The following is an 18,808-nucleotide window of genomic DNA, read 5'->3' as shown; positions in this document are numbered from 1 at the left end:
TACTCTGCTTGTCTTACCAATGCTCTGAGTGAAGTACTATTATTATCTCCATTTTACAGGCAAGGAAAATGAGGCAGGATGAGAGTAAGTAATTTGCCCACAGTTCAATAGCTGGAGAGTGGCGGAGCCAGGATTTGGAGGACCCCAGGCCAGCAGTCTGATTCCTGAGGCCATGCTACAAACTACTATGCTACACAAAACACATATAAATTTATATGAGTATGCTTATTTCACAGTGTTACCTGGTACCTGAAAATGGGATGTGACATTATGAGAATGTCAGAAACTGGCAAAAGATGACTGACCACAAACACAATAAAACTCATTTTTATTGTGTTGACAGTGCACAGTGCTTTCTGTACATTATTTCACAATTTAATTCCAAGACCGATGGAGGAAATGAGATACGCAATAGAAAAGAGACTAAAACATTAACCTGACTGTAGGAAGTAGAGTTCCCAGTTTCAAACAAGAGATATTTATTTGTATATTAGGTATTTGGAGAAAAACATGTATAATTTAAACTCTATAAAAATACAGTCTGGGGGACTTCCCTGGTGGCTCAGGGGCTAAGACTCTGCGCTCCCAATGCAGGAGGCCCGGGTTCGATCCCTGGCCAGGGAATTAGATCCCACATGAATGCTGCAACTAAGAGTTCGCATGCCACAACTAAGGAGCCCCCATGCAGCAACTAAGACCTGGCACAACCAAATAAATAAATATTAAAAAAAAATACAGTCTGGAAATCTTTCAAACATATACTTCTGGTGACACATTTGAGAGTTTCCATAAACATTTTTAATATAATTGCAATGGAAGGTCAATTAAAAATGGAGTGGCCATTTGAAAAGGCATTCATTACCTGTCTCTCTTTTTGTAATAGTGTACTCAGAAAACTCTCTTTTCTAAGGGACATGAAATCTAACAAATTCTCTTTTCTAATTTCTCGGAATTTACCAGCTTTCTGTTCCATGTTTTTTTTTACCAGGGAATGCATCCACTGTTGTAATGATGAAAAGAAAGGTGAAAACTGAGCACAGCAAAGAAATGAGAGCAAATTATTCGAGTCAGGGGTCAGCCCAGAAAACATTCCTCCACGTTCTAGGGTTGCTCAACCAGTCTTCTAAAGAGCTGCTCCTTTTACCTACCTGTCCTTATCTCTCTGTCCCCTAAAGACAGGGAGCAGGCAGCTCCCTGAAGCAATGGCCACACCTTGGGCTCTGAGTTCCAGAATTTCTGCTGGTGCTTGGGGGTTATTATTTGACTGAACTGTCCTAGAAGTGTAGACCATCAATACGAGCACAAGGAAAAGCCAACAATGATCCTCAAGGAGAACTTCTGTTCACTGGACATTGACAAGACACCAAAATATGCCACACCGCCATGACACATGGAAAACGAGATGAGCAGAATGACTTCTTCCTACTCTCTCTTCTTTGGTAAATAATGTTTGGAGGCTTAATTCCATTTTTCAAACATGCTACTTTCACAGCCAGACTAAAACTTGGACGTCCTCAGAAGTGAAAAGTGCCTGACTTAAATAAGATTAGCAGACACCTATTGTTCTATCTTAACTGCTGGAGGTCTGAGGGAGGGAGCTGTTTTTGTAAGCCGCACCTTCAGAATAATAAAAGCGAAGGGCCAAAGTCCAGAGGTCTTCCACAGACCAGTTGAGAAGGAGTTGGAAGTGACAGCCCAGAAACTGGGACATCAAGCAGTTTAAGAACTGCTGGAACCTCTGTAAATACTCCTTATGCTGCATTGGCTATTCTGCTGTGATGCCAAGGCTAGAGGGTGCTACCTCTTCTAGGAGGTCACTGCAGCCAGCTTTGGAGTAGAATTCCAAGGGATAAAATGGTAGAAACAGCTCCACAAGAAAAGGAAAGTCCAAACTCCAAGAAGGAAAGACAGGACTCTGGATGATTAGCAACAGAAGCAAAACTCCAGATTTCCCAACAGCATCTCAGATTATTCAGAAAAGTGTGGACGTTTTCACGCTCTGCCCATATCAAAGCCTTTCACTGATCCTCACTACACATTTTCATCCCTAAAAATCCATATATCCTGGATTTTTCCATGCGTAGACATAAACCTATATATGAAGAACTTGAAAGTGTTAGGGTAACATTAATTGCTCTCATCTATGTGTATCCTCTTCGGTGTATGGATCTTGGGTTATAAACATCATCCTGGAGGGCAGGGACTAAAAAACACAGACTTATTCTTCCCAGTAACTTGAACTGTATATACTTTTAGGTTCTCTTGCTAAAACAGAACTTCATATTGGATAAATTAAAAATAATTTTATGAAAGTTACTAAGAGATTAGATTTTAAAAGTTTTCATCACAAGAAAAAAAATTCTAACTGTGTAGTGATGGATGTTAACTAGACTTACTGTGGCACTCATTTGGCAATATTTACAACTATCGAATATTATGTTGCACACCTGAAACTAATATACTATTATAACATTATTATGACATATAATGTTATAATATATGTCAATTATATCTCAATAAAACAATGTAGTATACTGATGGGCCCCCCCAAAAAACCAAAAAACAAACTACTGAATATTAGACTTATGTTTCCTACAGTATAGTAAATTTAAATAGAGTAAATTTAAATATTTTGGATCATTTTCTCTGAACATCAAAACCATTTCCTTTCAAATTCCTTTAAATTCATTATCATTTTGGTCTTAACTCATACTTATTATATATGTCAGTAGTTCTGACATAGACTTTGAACCTGACTTTTCAGGTTGAAACTAAAATGCTGGATAAAATATTTTTAAAATATAATTTTAATCACATCACCAGCTTTCACATAAGTAATGAACTTTAAAAGTCCCAAAACAAGATAAGGTCAGTATAAAACAGATCAAATGATAACGAGTGCTACGGAGACAGAGAAAGCAGAAGAATGAAGATGGGAAGAGCCAGGAGAGGTTGAGGCTTATAATCTTAAATAACATGGTCAAAGAAAACATGGTCAAGAAAAACATTTCAAAAGATCAATATAATCAGACGATGTTCTATGATGACAATGCAATTAAGTTAGAAATCAGTAATAAAACCATAAATGAAATAACTTCGTATATCTGAAAAATTTAAAACACACTTTTAAACAGATTATGAGTCACAGAAAAAAAACATAATGGAAATTAGAAAATACACAGAACTGAAAGGTAACAAAAACACTACATATAAAAATTTATAGAGACTTCCCTGGCGGCACAGTGGTTAAGAATCCACCTGCCAATGCAGGGGACAGGGGTTCGATCCCTGGTCCGGGAGGTTCCCACATGCCACAGAGCAACTAAGCCTGTGCGCCACAACTACTGAGCCTGCTCTTTAGAGCCTGTGAGCCACAACTACTGAGTCTGTGTGCCACAACTGCTGAAGCCCGCGCGCCTGGAGCCCGTGCTCTGCAACAGGAGAGGCCACTGCAATGAGAAGCCTGCATACTGCAAGGAAGAGTAGCCCCCGCTCACCACAACTACAGAAAGCCTGTGTGCAGCAACGAAGACCCAACGCAACCAAAAATAAATAAATTAATTAAATAAATTAAATTGATTCTTTAAAAAAAAAATTTATAGAAATATGCGTTATTATATATAAAATAAACAACAAGGACCTACTATATAGCACAGGGAACTATAGTCAATATCTTATAATAACCTAAAATGGAAAAGAATCTGAAAAAATATATATATATTACATATGTAATATATATATTCAGTTATATATATAACTGAATCACTTTGCTGAATACCTGAAACTACCACAACATTGTAAATCAACTATACTTCAATTAAAAAAAAGAAGAGCTACATTTGCTATGCCCCCAAATTAAACAATAAACATGTAAAAAAATTTTTGTAGAATGCAGGTAAAGCAGTACTTAGAGAAAATTTTATTACTTACACGTTTACTTTAGAAAAGAAGAAAAGTAAGAACTTGGAAAATAAGAATTTTAAAAAGGATGAGCAAATAATGCTCACAAAGAAGTAAAAGGAAGGGAATCACAAGGAGGAAAAACTAATAAAATAGAAAACAAACATACAACAGTAACTCAAAGAAGCAAAAAACTAGTTCTTTGAAAAGACTAAAAATAAACATACCTGTGGCAAAGTCAATCAAGGAATAAACGGGAGAAGGCACACATACAAACAATTGTTATTAACAGAAAAGAAGTATAACTGCAGACACTGCAGAGACTAAAAAGATACAAGAATACTATAAACAATTCTATGTCAGTAAATTGGAAAATTTGTGGGGCTTCCCTGGTGGTGCAGTGTTTAAGAAGCCACCTGCCAATGCAGGGGACACAGGTTTGAGCCCTGGCCCAGGAATATCCCATATGACGTGTAGCAACTAAGCCCGTGCACCACAACTACTGAGCCTGCGCTCTAGAGCCCGTGAGCCACAACTACTGAGCCTGCGTGACACAACTACTGAAGCCCACACACCCTAGAGCCACAACTACTGAGCCCACGTACTGCAACTACTGAAGCCTGTGCTCTGTAGGGCCCGTGTGCCACAACTACTGATCCCGCAGGCCACAACTACTGAGTCTGTGCTCTAGAGCCCGCAAGCCACAACTGCTGAGCCCATGTGCTGCAACTCCTGAAGCCCGCGCGCCTACAGCCCGTGCTCGGCAACAGGAGAAGCCACCGCAATGAGAAGCCTGCACGCTGCAAAGAAGAGCAGCCCCCACTTGCTGCAACTAGAGAAAGCCCATGCACAGCAACGAAGACCTGACGCAGCCATAAAAAAAAAAAGAAAATTTGTAAATTTGAAAGCAATGACAGATTTTTTTCTCTTTCTTATTTAAAATTTTATTTATTTTTTGGCCATGCCACACAGCACGTGAGATCTTAGTTCCCCGAACCAGGGATCGAACCTGTGCCCTCTGCATTGGCAGGGCGGAGTCTTAACCACTGGACTGCCAAGGAAGTCCCGAAAGATTTTTTTCTTGATGAAAATACTAAACTTGGATAACTTTACTAAACATTTAAGAGTCACATAATTCCAGTCTTACATGAATTCCTCCAGAGAACAGTAAGAGGAAATAATCCCCAACTAATTTCAAACACGATTACTCTCAGATTGCAATGTAGTAACTATATGTTTTAAAAAAGATAAATATCTTTACTTAAAAATTTTTTTAATTAATTATTTATTAATTTTTGGCTGCATTGGGTCTTCGTTGCTGCGCACGGGCTTTCTCTAGTTGCGGCGAGCAGGGGCTACTCTTTGTTGCGGTGCGCGGGCTTCTCATTGCGGTGGCTTCTCTTGTTGCAGAGCACGGGGTCTAGGTGCACGGGCTTCAGTAGTTGTGGCACGTGGTCTCAGTGGTTGTGGCTCGTGGGCTCTAGAGCGCAGGCTCAGTAGTTGTGGTGCACGGGCTTAGTTGCTCTGCGGCATGTGGGATCTTCCCAGACCAAGGATCGAACCTGTGTCCCGTGCAGTGGCAGGCAGATTCTTATCCACTGTGCCACCAGGGAAGTCCCTTCGCTTTTTTTTTAATGTAAAGTCACACTCCTATATACCTCATGGGGCAAAGGGGAAACCATTATAAGAAATTCAAAATACTTAGAAGTTAATTTTAATAAACTTTACACATCAAAACTTTCTAGATGAAGCAAAGATGGAACTCTAAGGGGAATTATCATAAATATTTATTAGGGGAGAATATTTATTGGGGAGAAGAACAGATGCCTTTGTTAAGAATGATGCTTTTATTAGAAATAACATTTACATTAGAAAAGAAATTTATTGCCTTAAATGCTTATAGTAGCAAAGAAGGATAAAAACAAATGAGCTGTATGTCCAACTTAAAAAAAAAACAGATAAAGAACAGAATAAATCTGAAGAAAATTTAAAGGATGAGAGTAAAGACAAGAGCAGAAATCAATAAAAAAGAAAAAACAACAAAAATAGACAACCCCCTTTTAAGATTCAGCAAGAAAACGATAAGGCAAAAATAAATATTTTAAAATAATTTTTTATTTTTATTTTCTGGCCCTACTGCATGGCTTACAGGATCTTAGTTCCCTGACCAGCTGCCCCTGCAGTGAAAGCGCCAAGTCCTAACCACTGGACCACCAGGGAATTCCCTACAATAATATTTTAAATTAAATACAGATCAGCCCAAATTTTAAAATATACTAGCATCAACGTTATGTCAATATATTTGAAAACTTACACAAAACAGAGACATTTCTAGAAAAACATAACAAAACTGACTTCAGAAGAAATATAAAGAATAAATAATCCTATCAGTAGTAAAACTAATGATTAACTGCTGATTAGCAGGTAAAAGCTCTTCACACAGAGAAAATAACTAGGCCCAAAGAAGCAGTTTTACCGACCTTTCAAGAGACGGAATATTCCAAAATTTCAAACTCTTTTACAAAATAGAAAGAGAAGCAATACTCTCCAATGCATTCTGTTAGGCTAGTATAACTGAGATATGAACCCAGACGAGGACATTATCTGAAAGGAAAGCCATGGGTCTGCTTCATTCAAGAATTGAGAGACAAAAAACAACAACAAAAATACCTGAACTAAATATTGGCAAACTGAATCCAACTATTTACATATATAATACAACGATGAAGATAGGTTTAATTCTGGAATACAGAGATGGTTCAATATTAGAAACTCTGTAAATGTTTCTCATTACATTAACAGATTAAAGAAGAAAAAATAATATCAATAGATGCAGGGACTTCCCTGGTGGTCCAGTGGTTAAGAATCCGCCTTCCAATGCAGGGGATGCAGGTTTGATCCCTGGTCCAAGAACTAAGATCCCACATGCCGTGGGCAATAAGCCTGCATGTCGCAACTACTAAGCCCACATGCCACAACTACACAGCCCACATGCCGCAACTAGAGAAGCCTGCGTGCTGCAACGAAGAGCCCACGCGCCACAACGAAAGATCCCGTGTGCCACAATTAAGACCCAATGCAGCCAAATATATAAATAAATATTTTTAAAAATCAATAGATGTAAAAAGAAAAAAGGATAACTTTCAACCAACTATTAATGATTAAAACTTCAAGTAGGGCTTCCCTGGTGGCGCAGTGGTTGAGAGTCCACCTGCCGATGCAGGGGACACGGGTTCGTGCCCCGGTCTGCGAAGATCCCACATGCCGCGGAGCGGCTGGGCCCGTGAGCCATGGCCGCTGAGGCTGCGCGTCCGGAGCCTGTGCTCCACAACGGGAGAGGCCACAACAGTGAGAGGCCCTCGTACAGCAAAAAAAACAAAACAAAACAAAAAAGAACTTCAAGTAAACAGAGAATACATGAAACTTAACCTGATAAGAATATCTATAATAAACTGAAAACAATCATTATCCTTTACGGTAGGAGAGGCTTGAAAACACTCCCTTTAAATCCAGAACAAGAAAAGAATGACAATTCACTACGTTTATTAACGTCATACCCAAAATTCTGCCTAGGGCAAAAATAGAAGAATAAATTAAAGCCGTAAGGTTTGGAAGGAGGAAATATAGTTGTCTTTATATTTGCAAATAATAAGTTTTTTTAACCAAAATATGAACAAATTATTTGAAATAATAATAAACTAGCAAAGTGGCTGGATATAAGACCAATATGCTAAAGTAAACTGCATTTCTGTATACCAGAAACAATTAGAAAACAATTTTAAAAGAGATCTCATAAACATTAGTAACAAAAGTGAAATAAGTCTAACAAAAAACATAGAAAATGTAAAACTTTACAGTAAGATATTTAAAAACAACTAAATAAATGGAGAAATATTCATATTCATGGGTAAGTAGAACTTATAATCTAATATACAGTTGCCAATTCTCTGCTAATTGCTTTATAATTTCACAGTTTCAATCAAAATGCCTGTGGGCTTCCCATGGAAGGAAAACTGATTTTAAAATGCACATGAGGGACTTCCCTGGTGGTCCAGTGGCTAAGACTCTGCACTCCCGATGCAGGGGGCCTGGGTTTGATCTCTGGTCATGGAACTAGATCCTGCATGCATGCAGCAACTAAGACCTGACACAGCCAAATAAATATTTTATAAATAAATAAATAAAATGCACATGAAAGAGAAAGGACCAAGATCACCAAGATACTTCTGAAAGGGTATAAGGAAGGAGAATTTGGCCTACCAAATATAAGACTTATTATAGGGCTATAGTAATTAAGATAGTGTGGTATGTGCAAGAATTTATAAATTAACCAATGGAACACAATAGAGTGTCAAGATAGACACATGTATACATGAAACTCTGATCAAGACAGAAGTAGCTAGTAGATTACTTTTTAAAAGAAGAAACTATTTAGCAAGTGGAATGAAAAAAGTTGGTCATCCACATGAAAAAAACTATATCCCTAGTTCACAATATGAAAAATAACTTCAGATAAATTAATAACTTTTATGTCAAAAGATTTTAAAACATTCATAAGATAATATAGACAGATACCTTTCTGACCTTAGAGTAGGGAAGGATTGCTTAAACACCAAATATAAATAATTGATACATGTGAACAAATTAAAATGAGCAACTTCTGTTTATCCAGAGATATCTTTTTAAAATGTGAAAATACAAACTACAAACAGGGAGAAGATATTTGCAACAGATATAATTGACAAAAGATCAATATTAAGAACATACCAAAACCAAAACCAAACAAAATGCACAAATCAATAAGAAAAAGACAAACCAACAGATAAATGGGCAAAGGTATGAATAAGCATTTTAGTGACAAAAGCAAATGGCCCTTAAACATGTGATGCTCTATCTCATCAGCAATCAAAGACATACAAATTAAGCCAAAATACCATTTTACCCCAGTAGATTCCCTCTCCAAAAAACCTTGTCTTCATGCTGACTACTGGTTGTCCAAATCTGTTCTCTCCTTTCATGGTCATGAAGTTGTAGCTGAAAACAGGGCTGCCCAGGGAGACTACATTTGCCAGCATCCCTTGCAGCAAGATGTCCTGTGACTAAGTTCTCACCAGTTAAATGAATGGAAATTCTCTGTATTATTTCTGGCCTGGATTTTAACACATTGGCCATATGCTCCTCAAGACTCATTTTCCTTCCTGTAAGTCAGAACATGGATATACTTAAGACCCAGTTTCAACCAGGCATACAAGTTCAGTTCCCTAGGTGATGGCAGAGGAACGAGATGGAGAAAACTCAAATAATTTAAGGAGACAAAACTGTCCTGGTAGCCTAGACTGCACACCTCCAGACTGTTGTGTGAGAAATTTCTACATTTTTTAGGTTATTGTCTTTCAAGGTTCTCTTTATTATTATAGTTTAGCCTTTACCTTAACTAATACATTGGCCCATACTAAGTGTTTTTCAGGATGTGGAATTCTCATTCACTGCTGGTAAGAGAATAACTACCAAGCACTTAGAGAAAAGTTTGACATTAGTAAAGTTGACCATGCACATTCCCTATGACCCAGCAAGTATACATAGAGAAACTCATGTACACAAGGAGACACTCACAGCATTTTATATACTATTATTAATCATGATGGCAAAAAGTGCAAATAACCCAAATGTCATAAAGAATGAATAAATAAATAAAGAATAAATAGCTTCCCGTATTTTCATGCACTGGAATACTATATATCAGTGAAAATAAATTAATGATAGCTACACACATTAATGTAGATCAATCTTAATATAACATTGAGTGAAAAATGGAAGTCATAAGAAGGCATACTTACTTTGAAAATTTTTTATTAGAGAAAATTTTAAACATACACAAAAGTAAAGAGAATAAAATAATGAACCCCATGTACCCAACAATTATCAATTCCTGGCTAATCTTATTTTATCTGTATTCCCACCTACTTCCTCCTTCCCCCAGATTATATTGAAGCAAATCTTAGCCATCCCCAAATACTTCAGCACATATATTTAAAAGATAAAGATTTGTTATACATGCCAAAATACTATTATTTTTTTAATTAACATCAATTCTTTTTTTTTTTTTTTTTTGCGGTATGCGGGCCTCTTACTGTTGTGGCCTCTCCCGTTGCGGAGCACAGGCTCCGGACGCACAGGCTCAGCGGCCATGGCTCACAGGCCCAGCCGCTTCGCGGCAGGTGGGATCTTCCCAGACCGGGGCACGAACCCGTGTCCCATGCATTGGCAGGCGGACTCTCAACCACTGCGCCACCAGGGAAACCCAACATCAATTCTTTAATATCATTAAAAAATCTGGTATGTGTTCAAAAGGGCTCTGTATTTTTGATGCATGGATATAACGTACATCAAAACGATAACGAAAACTATAAAACTATCATAAAACTTTAAAGAAAACAAGGGGATGATTAATACTAAATTCAGAATTGTTATTGAGGGGGCAATAGGATGAAGAGAGATTTGTTAGAAAGGGGACAATGTGGGGGTTTCTAGACACTGCTAATGTTCTATTTCTTAACTTGGGTGGCTACTAACCAGGTATTCATTTTATTATTATGCATTAAATTGTAAATAATTTTCTGTACCCGCTTGTATATATATTTCACCCAAGAAAAGAAAAGAAAAAGAGAGGCTGCTTCTTCCCACCCTCCCACCCCCCAACCTACGAACTGTTAGCTGAATTCAAAGCAAGAAAAAAACCAAACTATATCACTGAGCTGTAAGCAAACAGAAAGTTTGAAACTGTCCTGTGAACAAACCGGATCAGCAGAGGTTCAATTTCGCTTGGATGCACCTTGCCCCACCCCCATCCTGAAGGAGGGTGGGTCTCAAAGTGAGATTCCTGCATTAGGCCAGGAAATTTACCAAGGAGAGGATGTACTGAGGTCCAAAAGTACAGGAAATACAACCTATACCAAACAGGAAAAATAACCGGAAACTCCTCCCGCCATGCGTTATAGCTTGGTATGTACATAGAAAGCTGAGTCCACCCATGCAAAGCAGCCATGACAGTGACTGGCACACCCTGAGCGCTCGATAACTGTTAGCTGCTGTTACGATTATTTTTCATTATTATTATTTCACCATCCTTTTTTCCCCCCGCCATGGAAGTTAACTTTAATTATAAACTTTTGACTTCACAGAACATCTGACTTGGAGGGAGTGGTGTTTTATTTCATTTGTTGGTGACATATAAGACTGAGGTCCAACTACGGTTTCTCCTCATGCTGAAATCCCACTACCCAGTATGGCTGACACACGTGTATGTACGTAGCTATACATCAATTTAGCTCTGTTTTAGCTTGTCCTAACCATGCTTTTTTTTTTTTTTTTAATGGTCTCTCTTTTTCCCAATTATTATAAAATATTTCTCCATACCATAAAACGTTCTTCAAAAACCACTCTTAATGACCCCATAACATTCCATGTGCACAAGTTAGTTAACCATTCCCCAGGGGAATTTAGTTAACTATTCTCCATTGTTGGACACTCAGACTGTTTCCAGCTCTGTGACTTTCTAAATGTGTGTAACTTACACATTTGAATTCAGTTTAATTTTGTGGTAATACTTCATAGGACACCCTAGATAATTCTGAATGATCGCCATGTTAGTTTATACTATAAAGGAATGATAATTCAAAACATTTACTCTATTCATTCAATTAATGTTTAATGAAGCCCTATACCAGGAAGTGTGGGAGATACAGAGACAGTAATTTTTTTTTTTTTTGCGGTACGCGGGCCTCTCACTGTTGTGGCCTCTCCCGCTGCGGAGCACAGGCTCCGGACGCGCAGGCTCAGCGGCCATGGTTCACAGGCCGAGCCGCTCCCCGGCATGCGGGATCTTCCCGGATCGGGGCACGAACCCGTGTCCCCTGCATCGGCAGGCGGGCTCTCAACCATTGCGCCACGAGGGAAGCCCTAGACAATAATTTTTAATATCAAAGTGCTTTCTGTTATATGTCAAATATATCTCAATAAAGCTGGAAAAAAAATCAAAGTGCTTTCAAATGAAGCAAAAGCAAATTAGCAGGTACAAGTGAAATTTTTCATTTCTATATTGATTTTAAAACAAAATATTTTGCTCAAAACTATGAAATTAAGTCAGAGACTTTATCTGACATCATAAGAATTCTTTTCACCATGGGTAAATAAAATCAATTGATTGTACTACAGTTTTCATTTTCCATTTGGCATCATTAAAGGTAGAGAAAATGTAAAACAAAAATTGTAAGCAAACACATGGCAGCCCAGGAAATGTGCTTTTCAGCTGTTACTTGTACTTGGATAAAAAGGAATGACACAATAAAAAAAAAATCCACCTTATAAGGAGCTGGGAATCTCTCTGGTTTGCCTATCACACATCCCTTTTTAATCCCACCATGAAACTCACTCCATTCTAAAAGTACAGAGGACTTTATCAGGATGATTTAAGAGTCGCCCCCTTTGGGATCTATTTAGGCAGCAGATTGGTGATTATGTATTTGAATTTCAAAAAGCTTATCTAAGTCAGAATGTAACAAGAAGCAGTTGAAACATAAAGAAAACCAAAATGAAACAGATAACAAGGCCTAATTTTTATAGACTATTTATCAGTGCCAAGCGTGTGATAAAGGCTTTCCACAAATCACCTCACAGAAGCCTCACAAAGGCAAGGAGGTAAGTACTATTATTATCCCCATTTTACAGATGAAGAAGTTGACTGTTAGGGCTCAAATATATTATTAGTGGCAGGGCTGAATGGCTAACACCAGTTTCTGCTCTTGAACACTATGTTCTGTTTTTTTCCCATCCTGACATACCAACAGGTGAGCATATATATGTTGTCAATAAATTAGAAAGTAATTTGGGTCCAATGAATAAAAATACCTTCAAATAACTAAAAATGTCTTCTAGTAACTGTCTCTATTCCCAACTTCTGCCTTCAAACCACTAAAACAAAGGTAGACTGAGTGATTAGACATACAGTTTACTCCGTATTTTTTTTTAACCTTAATGCTCAGTTATGTAACTTGAAATAAAAATAGTTAGCATAAAAAAGGGTCTGCTCAGTCCACAAAGTAGACCCTCAAACTGGACCAGAGCTGAGGTTCCTGACCTGGTCATCACACAGCACAGGAGTAAGCAAAGCAATCTAGACAATTAGAGCTCAGATTTACCATCCCATAGCATACTCCAACCCTCACTGTATTTCAGAGCATGCTTTGGTTAAACATTTCTCCAAAACTATTTCTTAAGATACTTTGAAGTTCATGAAACAAATCAGGTTTTCTGGACAACATAAGAGGGCTTATTGCAGTAGCTTCACTTAGTATGACCAAAATTTCAAGCACGTTACATTTGTACATATTCACCATATTTTTTTCCCCTTGATCTTTAAACCACCTTGTGAAGCTGCTGCCTGGGCACTGTGGTTTCTTGAAATGATCTTGGTGAAAAAACAACTTAGTTATGGTTAATCAATTTAATTAACTCCTCCTGTTAACGGACCAGAGTTGCTGTTCTCTAGTCCATCCAACTATGATTCCTTCAACGGATGTAAAGTCTAAACAGGTAAGTGTTCTATCTCCTACTCTTCTTTGTGAGGAATCTAAAAGTAAACCACTGTTACCGAAAAGCAGAGGACCTGGGTTCCAGTCCCACATATGTTACAGTTAATTGTGTAACTGACATTATGCCTCCTTGCACTGCTGAAGTGGGCTGGACAGGAAATGTTTAAAGTCCTTCCCAGCTATAAAGTTTTAATTCGTAATTTAAATTGTTGTTTTTGATTGCAAGTTAAATGAAGAACATTAAAGGTAGACACAGGTTCCCTATGAGTGACAGTAGCACTTTTAATTTCCCTATTGAAACCTATCACATGATGGGAGGTCATATTAAATTGAACTGGCATTTCCTTATGCTCCATCTGCTACCAAAATGTACTATTTGTAGTTCAGGCAGCAGAGCGGTTGAAAAACAACAGATTTTCTTGGCACTTCCTGCACGTATGGCACATAGATGAGTATGAGATTATCCTCAGGAAAATAGTGCAAATAATAGCTGTCAATTCTTAGCAACTAACAACACGCATTATTAAAAATAAACACAACCTCCCATCCATGAGTTCCACCTCACAAAATGTGTCTTTTGTTTCTTCTGACTCTTATATGTGAACCAATATTTTTTACATGGGCTCCATAATATTTCTGCTGCAGAATTCAAAAATTACTAGATCTCTAAAATCTACAGATAATCCCCAAACCTTCTGTTAGCCACTTGCTACGATCTTGCCAGAGATGCTAAAAGTAGTGTAGTCAACTGGTTTGAGTTTCATACACTTTTCCAGACAATCTTGCTGTTTAAGGGTCCACACAAATAAGAGATTAATTTCTCTGGATTCTAAATCTTTGGGAAGTTGACCAACATGCATGAAGCAGTCTTTCTCCTCCTATAGTTAACACATTAACTAACACATTAATCTTTTAAATTATTGCTTGGGGTCCTTTTGTCCTCGATTTAAACATATCTATTCCTTTAACTACTTGTATAATTCTCAATTCTTCCCCCTCTTACAATTCTATGCTCTACTTTTCTGAACGTGGTTTTATTATTTTTCTGTATTTTCTGTGGTATTACATTTTAATTCCTTGAGAAATCAGATAATACATAGTGTTTGTGAATTATGAAAAAAGTTAAAGCAAAGGTAACCTTCCTCAAAACAGGGCAGCCAAGAGAAAACGCAAAAAGCTTGAAAATTTTACTGCATAATTAATGTGAACTGACATGACATCTTCTATTAGACTCAAAGACCCTTAGGACTGAGAGAATCTAAACTCCTTATCTTACAGATAAGAAAACCAAAACCCAGGAAGAAGCTAAGTGACTTGCCCTACATGATACATCTCATTGGATACATTTATGGTCTTACCCATAAAATTACAGCATAAAATTACACGTTACACCTAGGATGGTTCTTTTCACACTGAAAATAGCCCCATGAAGTCTGTTTCCTAAACACATGCTTGCAGCCACAGTGGCTAAATCCCACATCTGTGGAGTCATTCTTTTAAATCAAACCCTTACCTCAGAAATTCTGAGATAAATGCAACTGGTATTAGGGGAAATGGGAGAGAATAAGAAAGGACAATACTCCAGAATGTTAGATTCAAGTCAGAAGGTAAAAAAGTCCCATATAATCAAAAATGACTCTTGATACATTTAAGTGTATCACAGATACACTTAAATCACGCAGAGTCCAATATTTACGTCTTTATTCATTGGGAAGAGACCAATGCCTTCTCTTAATGAGTCCAGCACAGCTAGGTTTTCCTCCAGCAACAGAATAAGCCACTTTCTTTTGTTTACCGTCAGATGAAATACCTGTTAGAAGTGAAAGAGTTGGTTGTTCCAAAACCACCTACCTTTAAGCAGTGGACTAGCATCTGCCAGGGTGAGATACTCACCCTTAAAGAGGGGCTCAGGAAGAGAAACAGAAAACCAGGATCCTACCTCTGAAACTATCCTTAATAAGGGACCTATTCTCACTGCACAGGACAGCGGGCCTCATGCTCTATTTAACTACTTAACTCATTTCTCTTCCACTGCCTTCTTGATTTTGCCTAGTAAATTCAGGTGAATGTGTGCCATTCAAGGTGTATATGGTCCAATTCCATTGTATTGATATTTCCCTATTCCCATATTTGCATATGAATATAAGGATCTGGGTTAGACACAGGATGTGTAAGTAGTACAGGGGAAGTAGAAGAAGTGTGGACACAGGCTCTGATGAAAAGGGCAGGTCAGGTGTAGTAAAGAGCCATAAAGAAGGCTGAGGACTCACAGGTAAGTGAGGAGGGTTGAAGGGAATAGACAGATCACTCTCTATGGGACAGAATTTGTTCCAAAAGTAATTTTTACCATGTTTGTGATTTTTCCTTGGACTGGATTTGATGGACACATTTTAAGCACTGCAACACATCCCATTCTATTGATTTTTATTTTATTTATTTATTTTTGTTGTTGTTGTGCCCCACAGCATGTGGGATCTCAAGCTTCCGGACCAGGGATCGAACCTGCACCCCTTGCATTGGAAACACGGAGTCTTAACCACTGGATTGCCAGGGAAGTCCCCATTGTATTTATTTTTAAATCCATATAGATGGCCTATACCCTCAAAGCATATAAGTAACCGTATAACTATAAAATTCATACTCTGAAAGAGATTAATCATGAGAATATTTTTCAGATAAAGACCTGATCATGGACAAATGACCTTAGAGCAGAAATACCGAAACCAATACTTGGAAATACATTCTACAAGTCAGTGCTCCAAGCAGCAGGAAAACCAGACTGCTGCCCCTTGAAGACCTGCCACAAAGAGCCACGTGGAAAAACCACACAGAGAAATGGTGATTGTGAACAAGAGTTCTACCTCAGTATGAAAGACTTTTGGCTGTGTTGGACCGTTAAGAAAAGAAAGGTTATGCTCATTAGAAAGTTTACCTGTCTCGAAGCAAATAATTACTTCTCTGCTAACATAACTTCCATGTCAGTGTAACCAGTTCCTACAAGTATAAATTATCTTAATTGCATGCAGATAAAAATCTGTGTTTCCTGAACAGTGTTCATCTTAACTCCATTATTGGAGTCATCCTAAAGGAACCTTAGGTCTCTGGGCTTGCATATTGTGTTTGTCTCTGGCCATGATGAGATGGTCCAGATTCACACTGATTGACAGAGGGTTTCCCCACCAGGTCCTCTCACAGGACTCCAAGCATTTTCACAACTTGACCACACAAAAGAACCCCCAGTCTGCTCCTGCTTTTCCCAAGACAAGTACAGGAACGCCTTTCTCTGCAGTCCTTTCATAAGATTGTGTCTGTACAAACACAGGTGTCTACAAAGCAATTTTTATCAACTTTGCTTTGAATATTCCAAAGAACAGCAGTGATCTCAACACTCCATCCATTGTCTCAATGGATGGGAAAAGCTACCCATGAGAGACCATAAAGGAGGAAAAAAAAAAACCCAAATATATGTTTATTGAACTCTTCAACAGCAACACAAAATACTTGTACTGGAGAGAAAATATATTTTTTAAACCACAAGGCACGTTAAGTAAAAATGCGTAATCAACCTTAATTAGATTCCTTCATCAGTTGACAATGTAAATGGATGGAAACTACTACTCGAATATTCAAACCTTCATTTTACATGCAAGTGGCCTCCAACAAATGATAAAGCAATATTCCAGTGTGAGTGTGAGAGATTAAAAGGAGGAGTCAGATTCCACTAGTCCTTGCTTGGTTTAACTGCCCAGCTTTTAGGGAGCTATTTTATAAAAGCGGGACTCGCCCTGATAAATTAGTGAACAGTGCGAATGTCAAAAATTGCCTGCACTCAATGAAGCTCTAGCGCACTTCGGAGCCAGACTTCAAAAAATGACTCCTTAAAAAAAATTACGTTGTGACAATGGTATCGTTTAAAAAAAATAATAAGGATGACGGTGATGATAACTGGGCAGGAACCACTGCTGTTGCCTGCCTCCTATGTAAGTTGCCCGGCTGAAGGTGGTTAAGTTAAAGCCAGTTCTCCTCTATTGGAGGGGCGCCCTGGCAGCGGCGGAGAGCCACCCGGTTTCCAGCTCCCTGTGGGCTTGACGGGACTGGGACTGGGATTGGCTTCCACGAAGCCCCGGGTGGCTCAACGAGGCGCTCTAGCTGTCCCTCACCACCTCCCTCCAACACAGACCCCCAGTGAGAAATGCAACTCCCGGAGCACAATGACAAGAAAGCACACAAAAGGAGCAAGGCAGCCGCTCCCATCCTTACCTTTGACTTGACTTTCATACTCGGCTATGATCTCTTTGTCCTTTTTGAATCTGCTCGGAGTGGACATTATCCAGCTGTTCTGGGTTTGCTTTCAGCGGGCAAGTTCTGTTAGAGGGTCACCGACCAGTCTCCTCGGAGAGGCAGAGAGTTGTACTCCCACACGCCGGGAACCCAGAGGCAGCACCGACAGGAGGGAAAGGGGGAGGGAGAGGAGGAGGAGGAGGAAAAAAAGGAGCGAGCCGAGGACTAGATTAACCCGGGCGCTGGCACCATACTCTCCGGATCGAGCTGCCGTCGGTGATGCTGAGGGGAGCCTAGGGTTCGGGGCCGGAGAGGCCCGGCGCGCCGGCAAACTCCAGCAAGCGAGCGGTGGGGGGCGTCTCCCTCCCACCCCACCCGGAGCCCGTCCACTTCCTCTACGACCGCTGGGCGGACGCGGGAATCGCGCCGGCGCTCCGCACCATTGTTAGCAACCCGCACGGGGCGCGCGGGGCAGGGCCAGCCGGGGAGGGCGGGCGCCGCGACTCTCCCTTCCTGCTCCAGCCGCCGGCTCCGGCGCTCGGGGGTCCCGCCCGGGCTGGGGGTGCTACTGCCGCTCCTCCGTCGGCACACACGGTTGCTACTGCCCCGGGCAGGCAAGAGGAATCGCGATCCTAAAGCAAGTCCCGGGCGCCGACCGCAAGGGCGGCTGCCGCACCGTAAGAACGCGTCCTGGGCACAGCCCCGGCGGAGTTTAGGTCTCCACCGCCGGCGCCTCGCGGGGCCTCTGCCTCCTGGGCCACCGTGCGCCGAGGCTGCCTCTTTCTCCCCCGACCCCCTTTCCGCTGCTGCCCCCAGGAGGCCGCCGGCGACAGACACACTCGTACACGCGCCCGGAGGAGCCGCGCCCCCGGAGGCCGCAAAGTTGCCGGCACGTTCACGGCCCGCGGCTCCCCGGCATCTGGGGAGCGAGCTACGGGCGGCAGCGGCCGGGGAGGCCGCGCGGGGCTCGGCGAGGCGGGGCAGGGCTCGCGGGAGGGGTCGGCTTGGCAGCGCGTTCCCTTCTCCGCCCTCGCCCC

General features: G+C 40.1%; 1 protein-coding gene across 2 annotated transcripts in view; it reads right to left on the bottom strand.

Moving 5' to 3' along the window:
* Positions 1 to 18,409, bottom strand: part of SRGAP1 (SLIT-ROBO Rho GTPase activating protein 1) — a 269,221-nt gene extending 250,812 nt beyond the window's left edge. Inside the window, exon 1 of one of the 2 annotated variants that reach the window (XM_029205131.1) lies at positions 17,751 to 18,409. In XM_029205131.1, coding sequence (XP_029060964.1) covers positions 17,751 to 17,817 — 67 coding nt within the window. In that variant the 5' untranslated portion in view covers positions 17,818 to 18,409. The remainder of the gene's footprint in view (positions 1 to 17,750) is intronic. The other variant, XM_029205130.1, reaches the window with a different exon arrangement.
* Positions 18,410 to 18,808: the final 399 nt, after the last annotated feature.

Source organism: Monodon monoceros, unplaced genomic scaffold (assembly GCF_005190385.1).
Source record: "Monodon monoceros isolate NGI ecotype Baffin Bay Population unplaced genomic scaffold, NGI_Narwhal_1 Super_Scaffold_6, whole genome shotgun sequence".
In the NCBI taxonomy this organism is placed as follows: domain Eukaryota; kingdom Metazoa; phylum Chordata; class Mammalia; order Artiodactyla; family Monodontidae; genus Monodon; species Monodon monoceros.
This window is presented reverse-complemented; position numbering and strand designations above follow the sequence as displayed.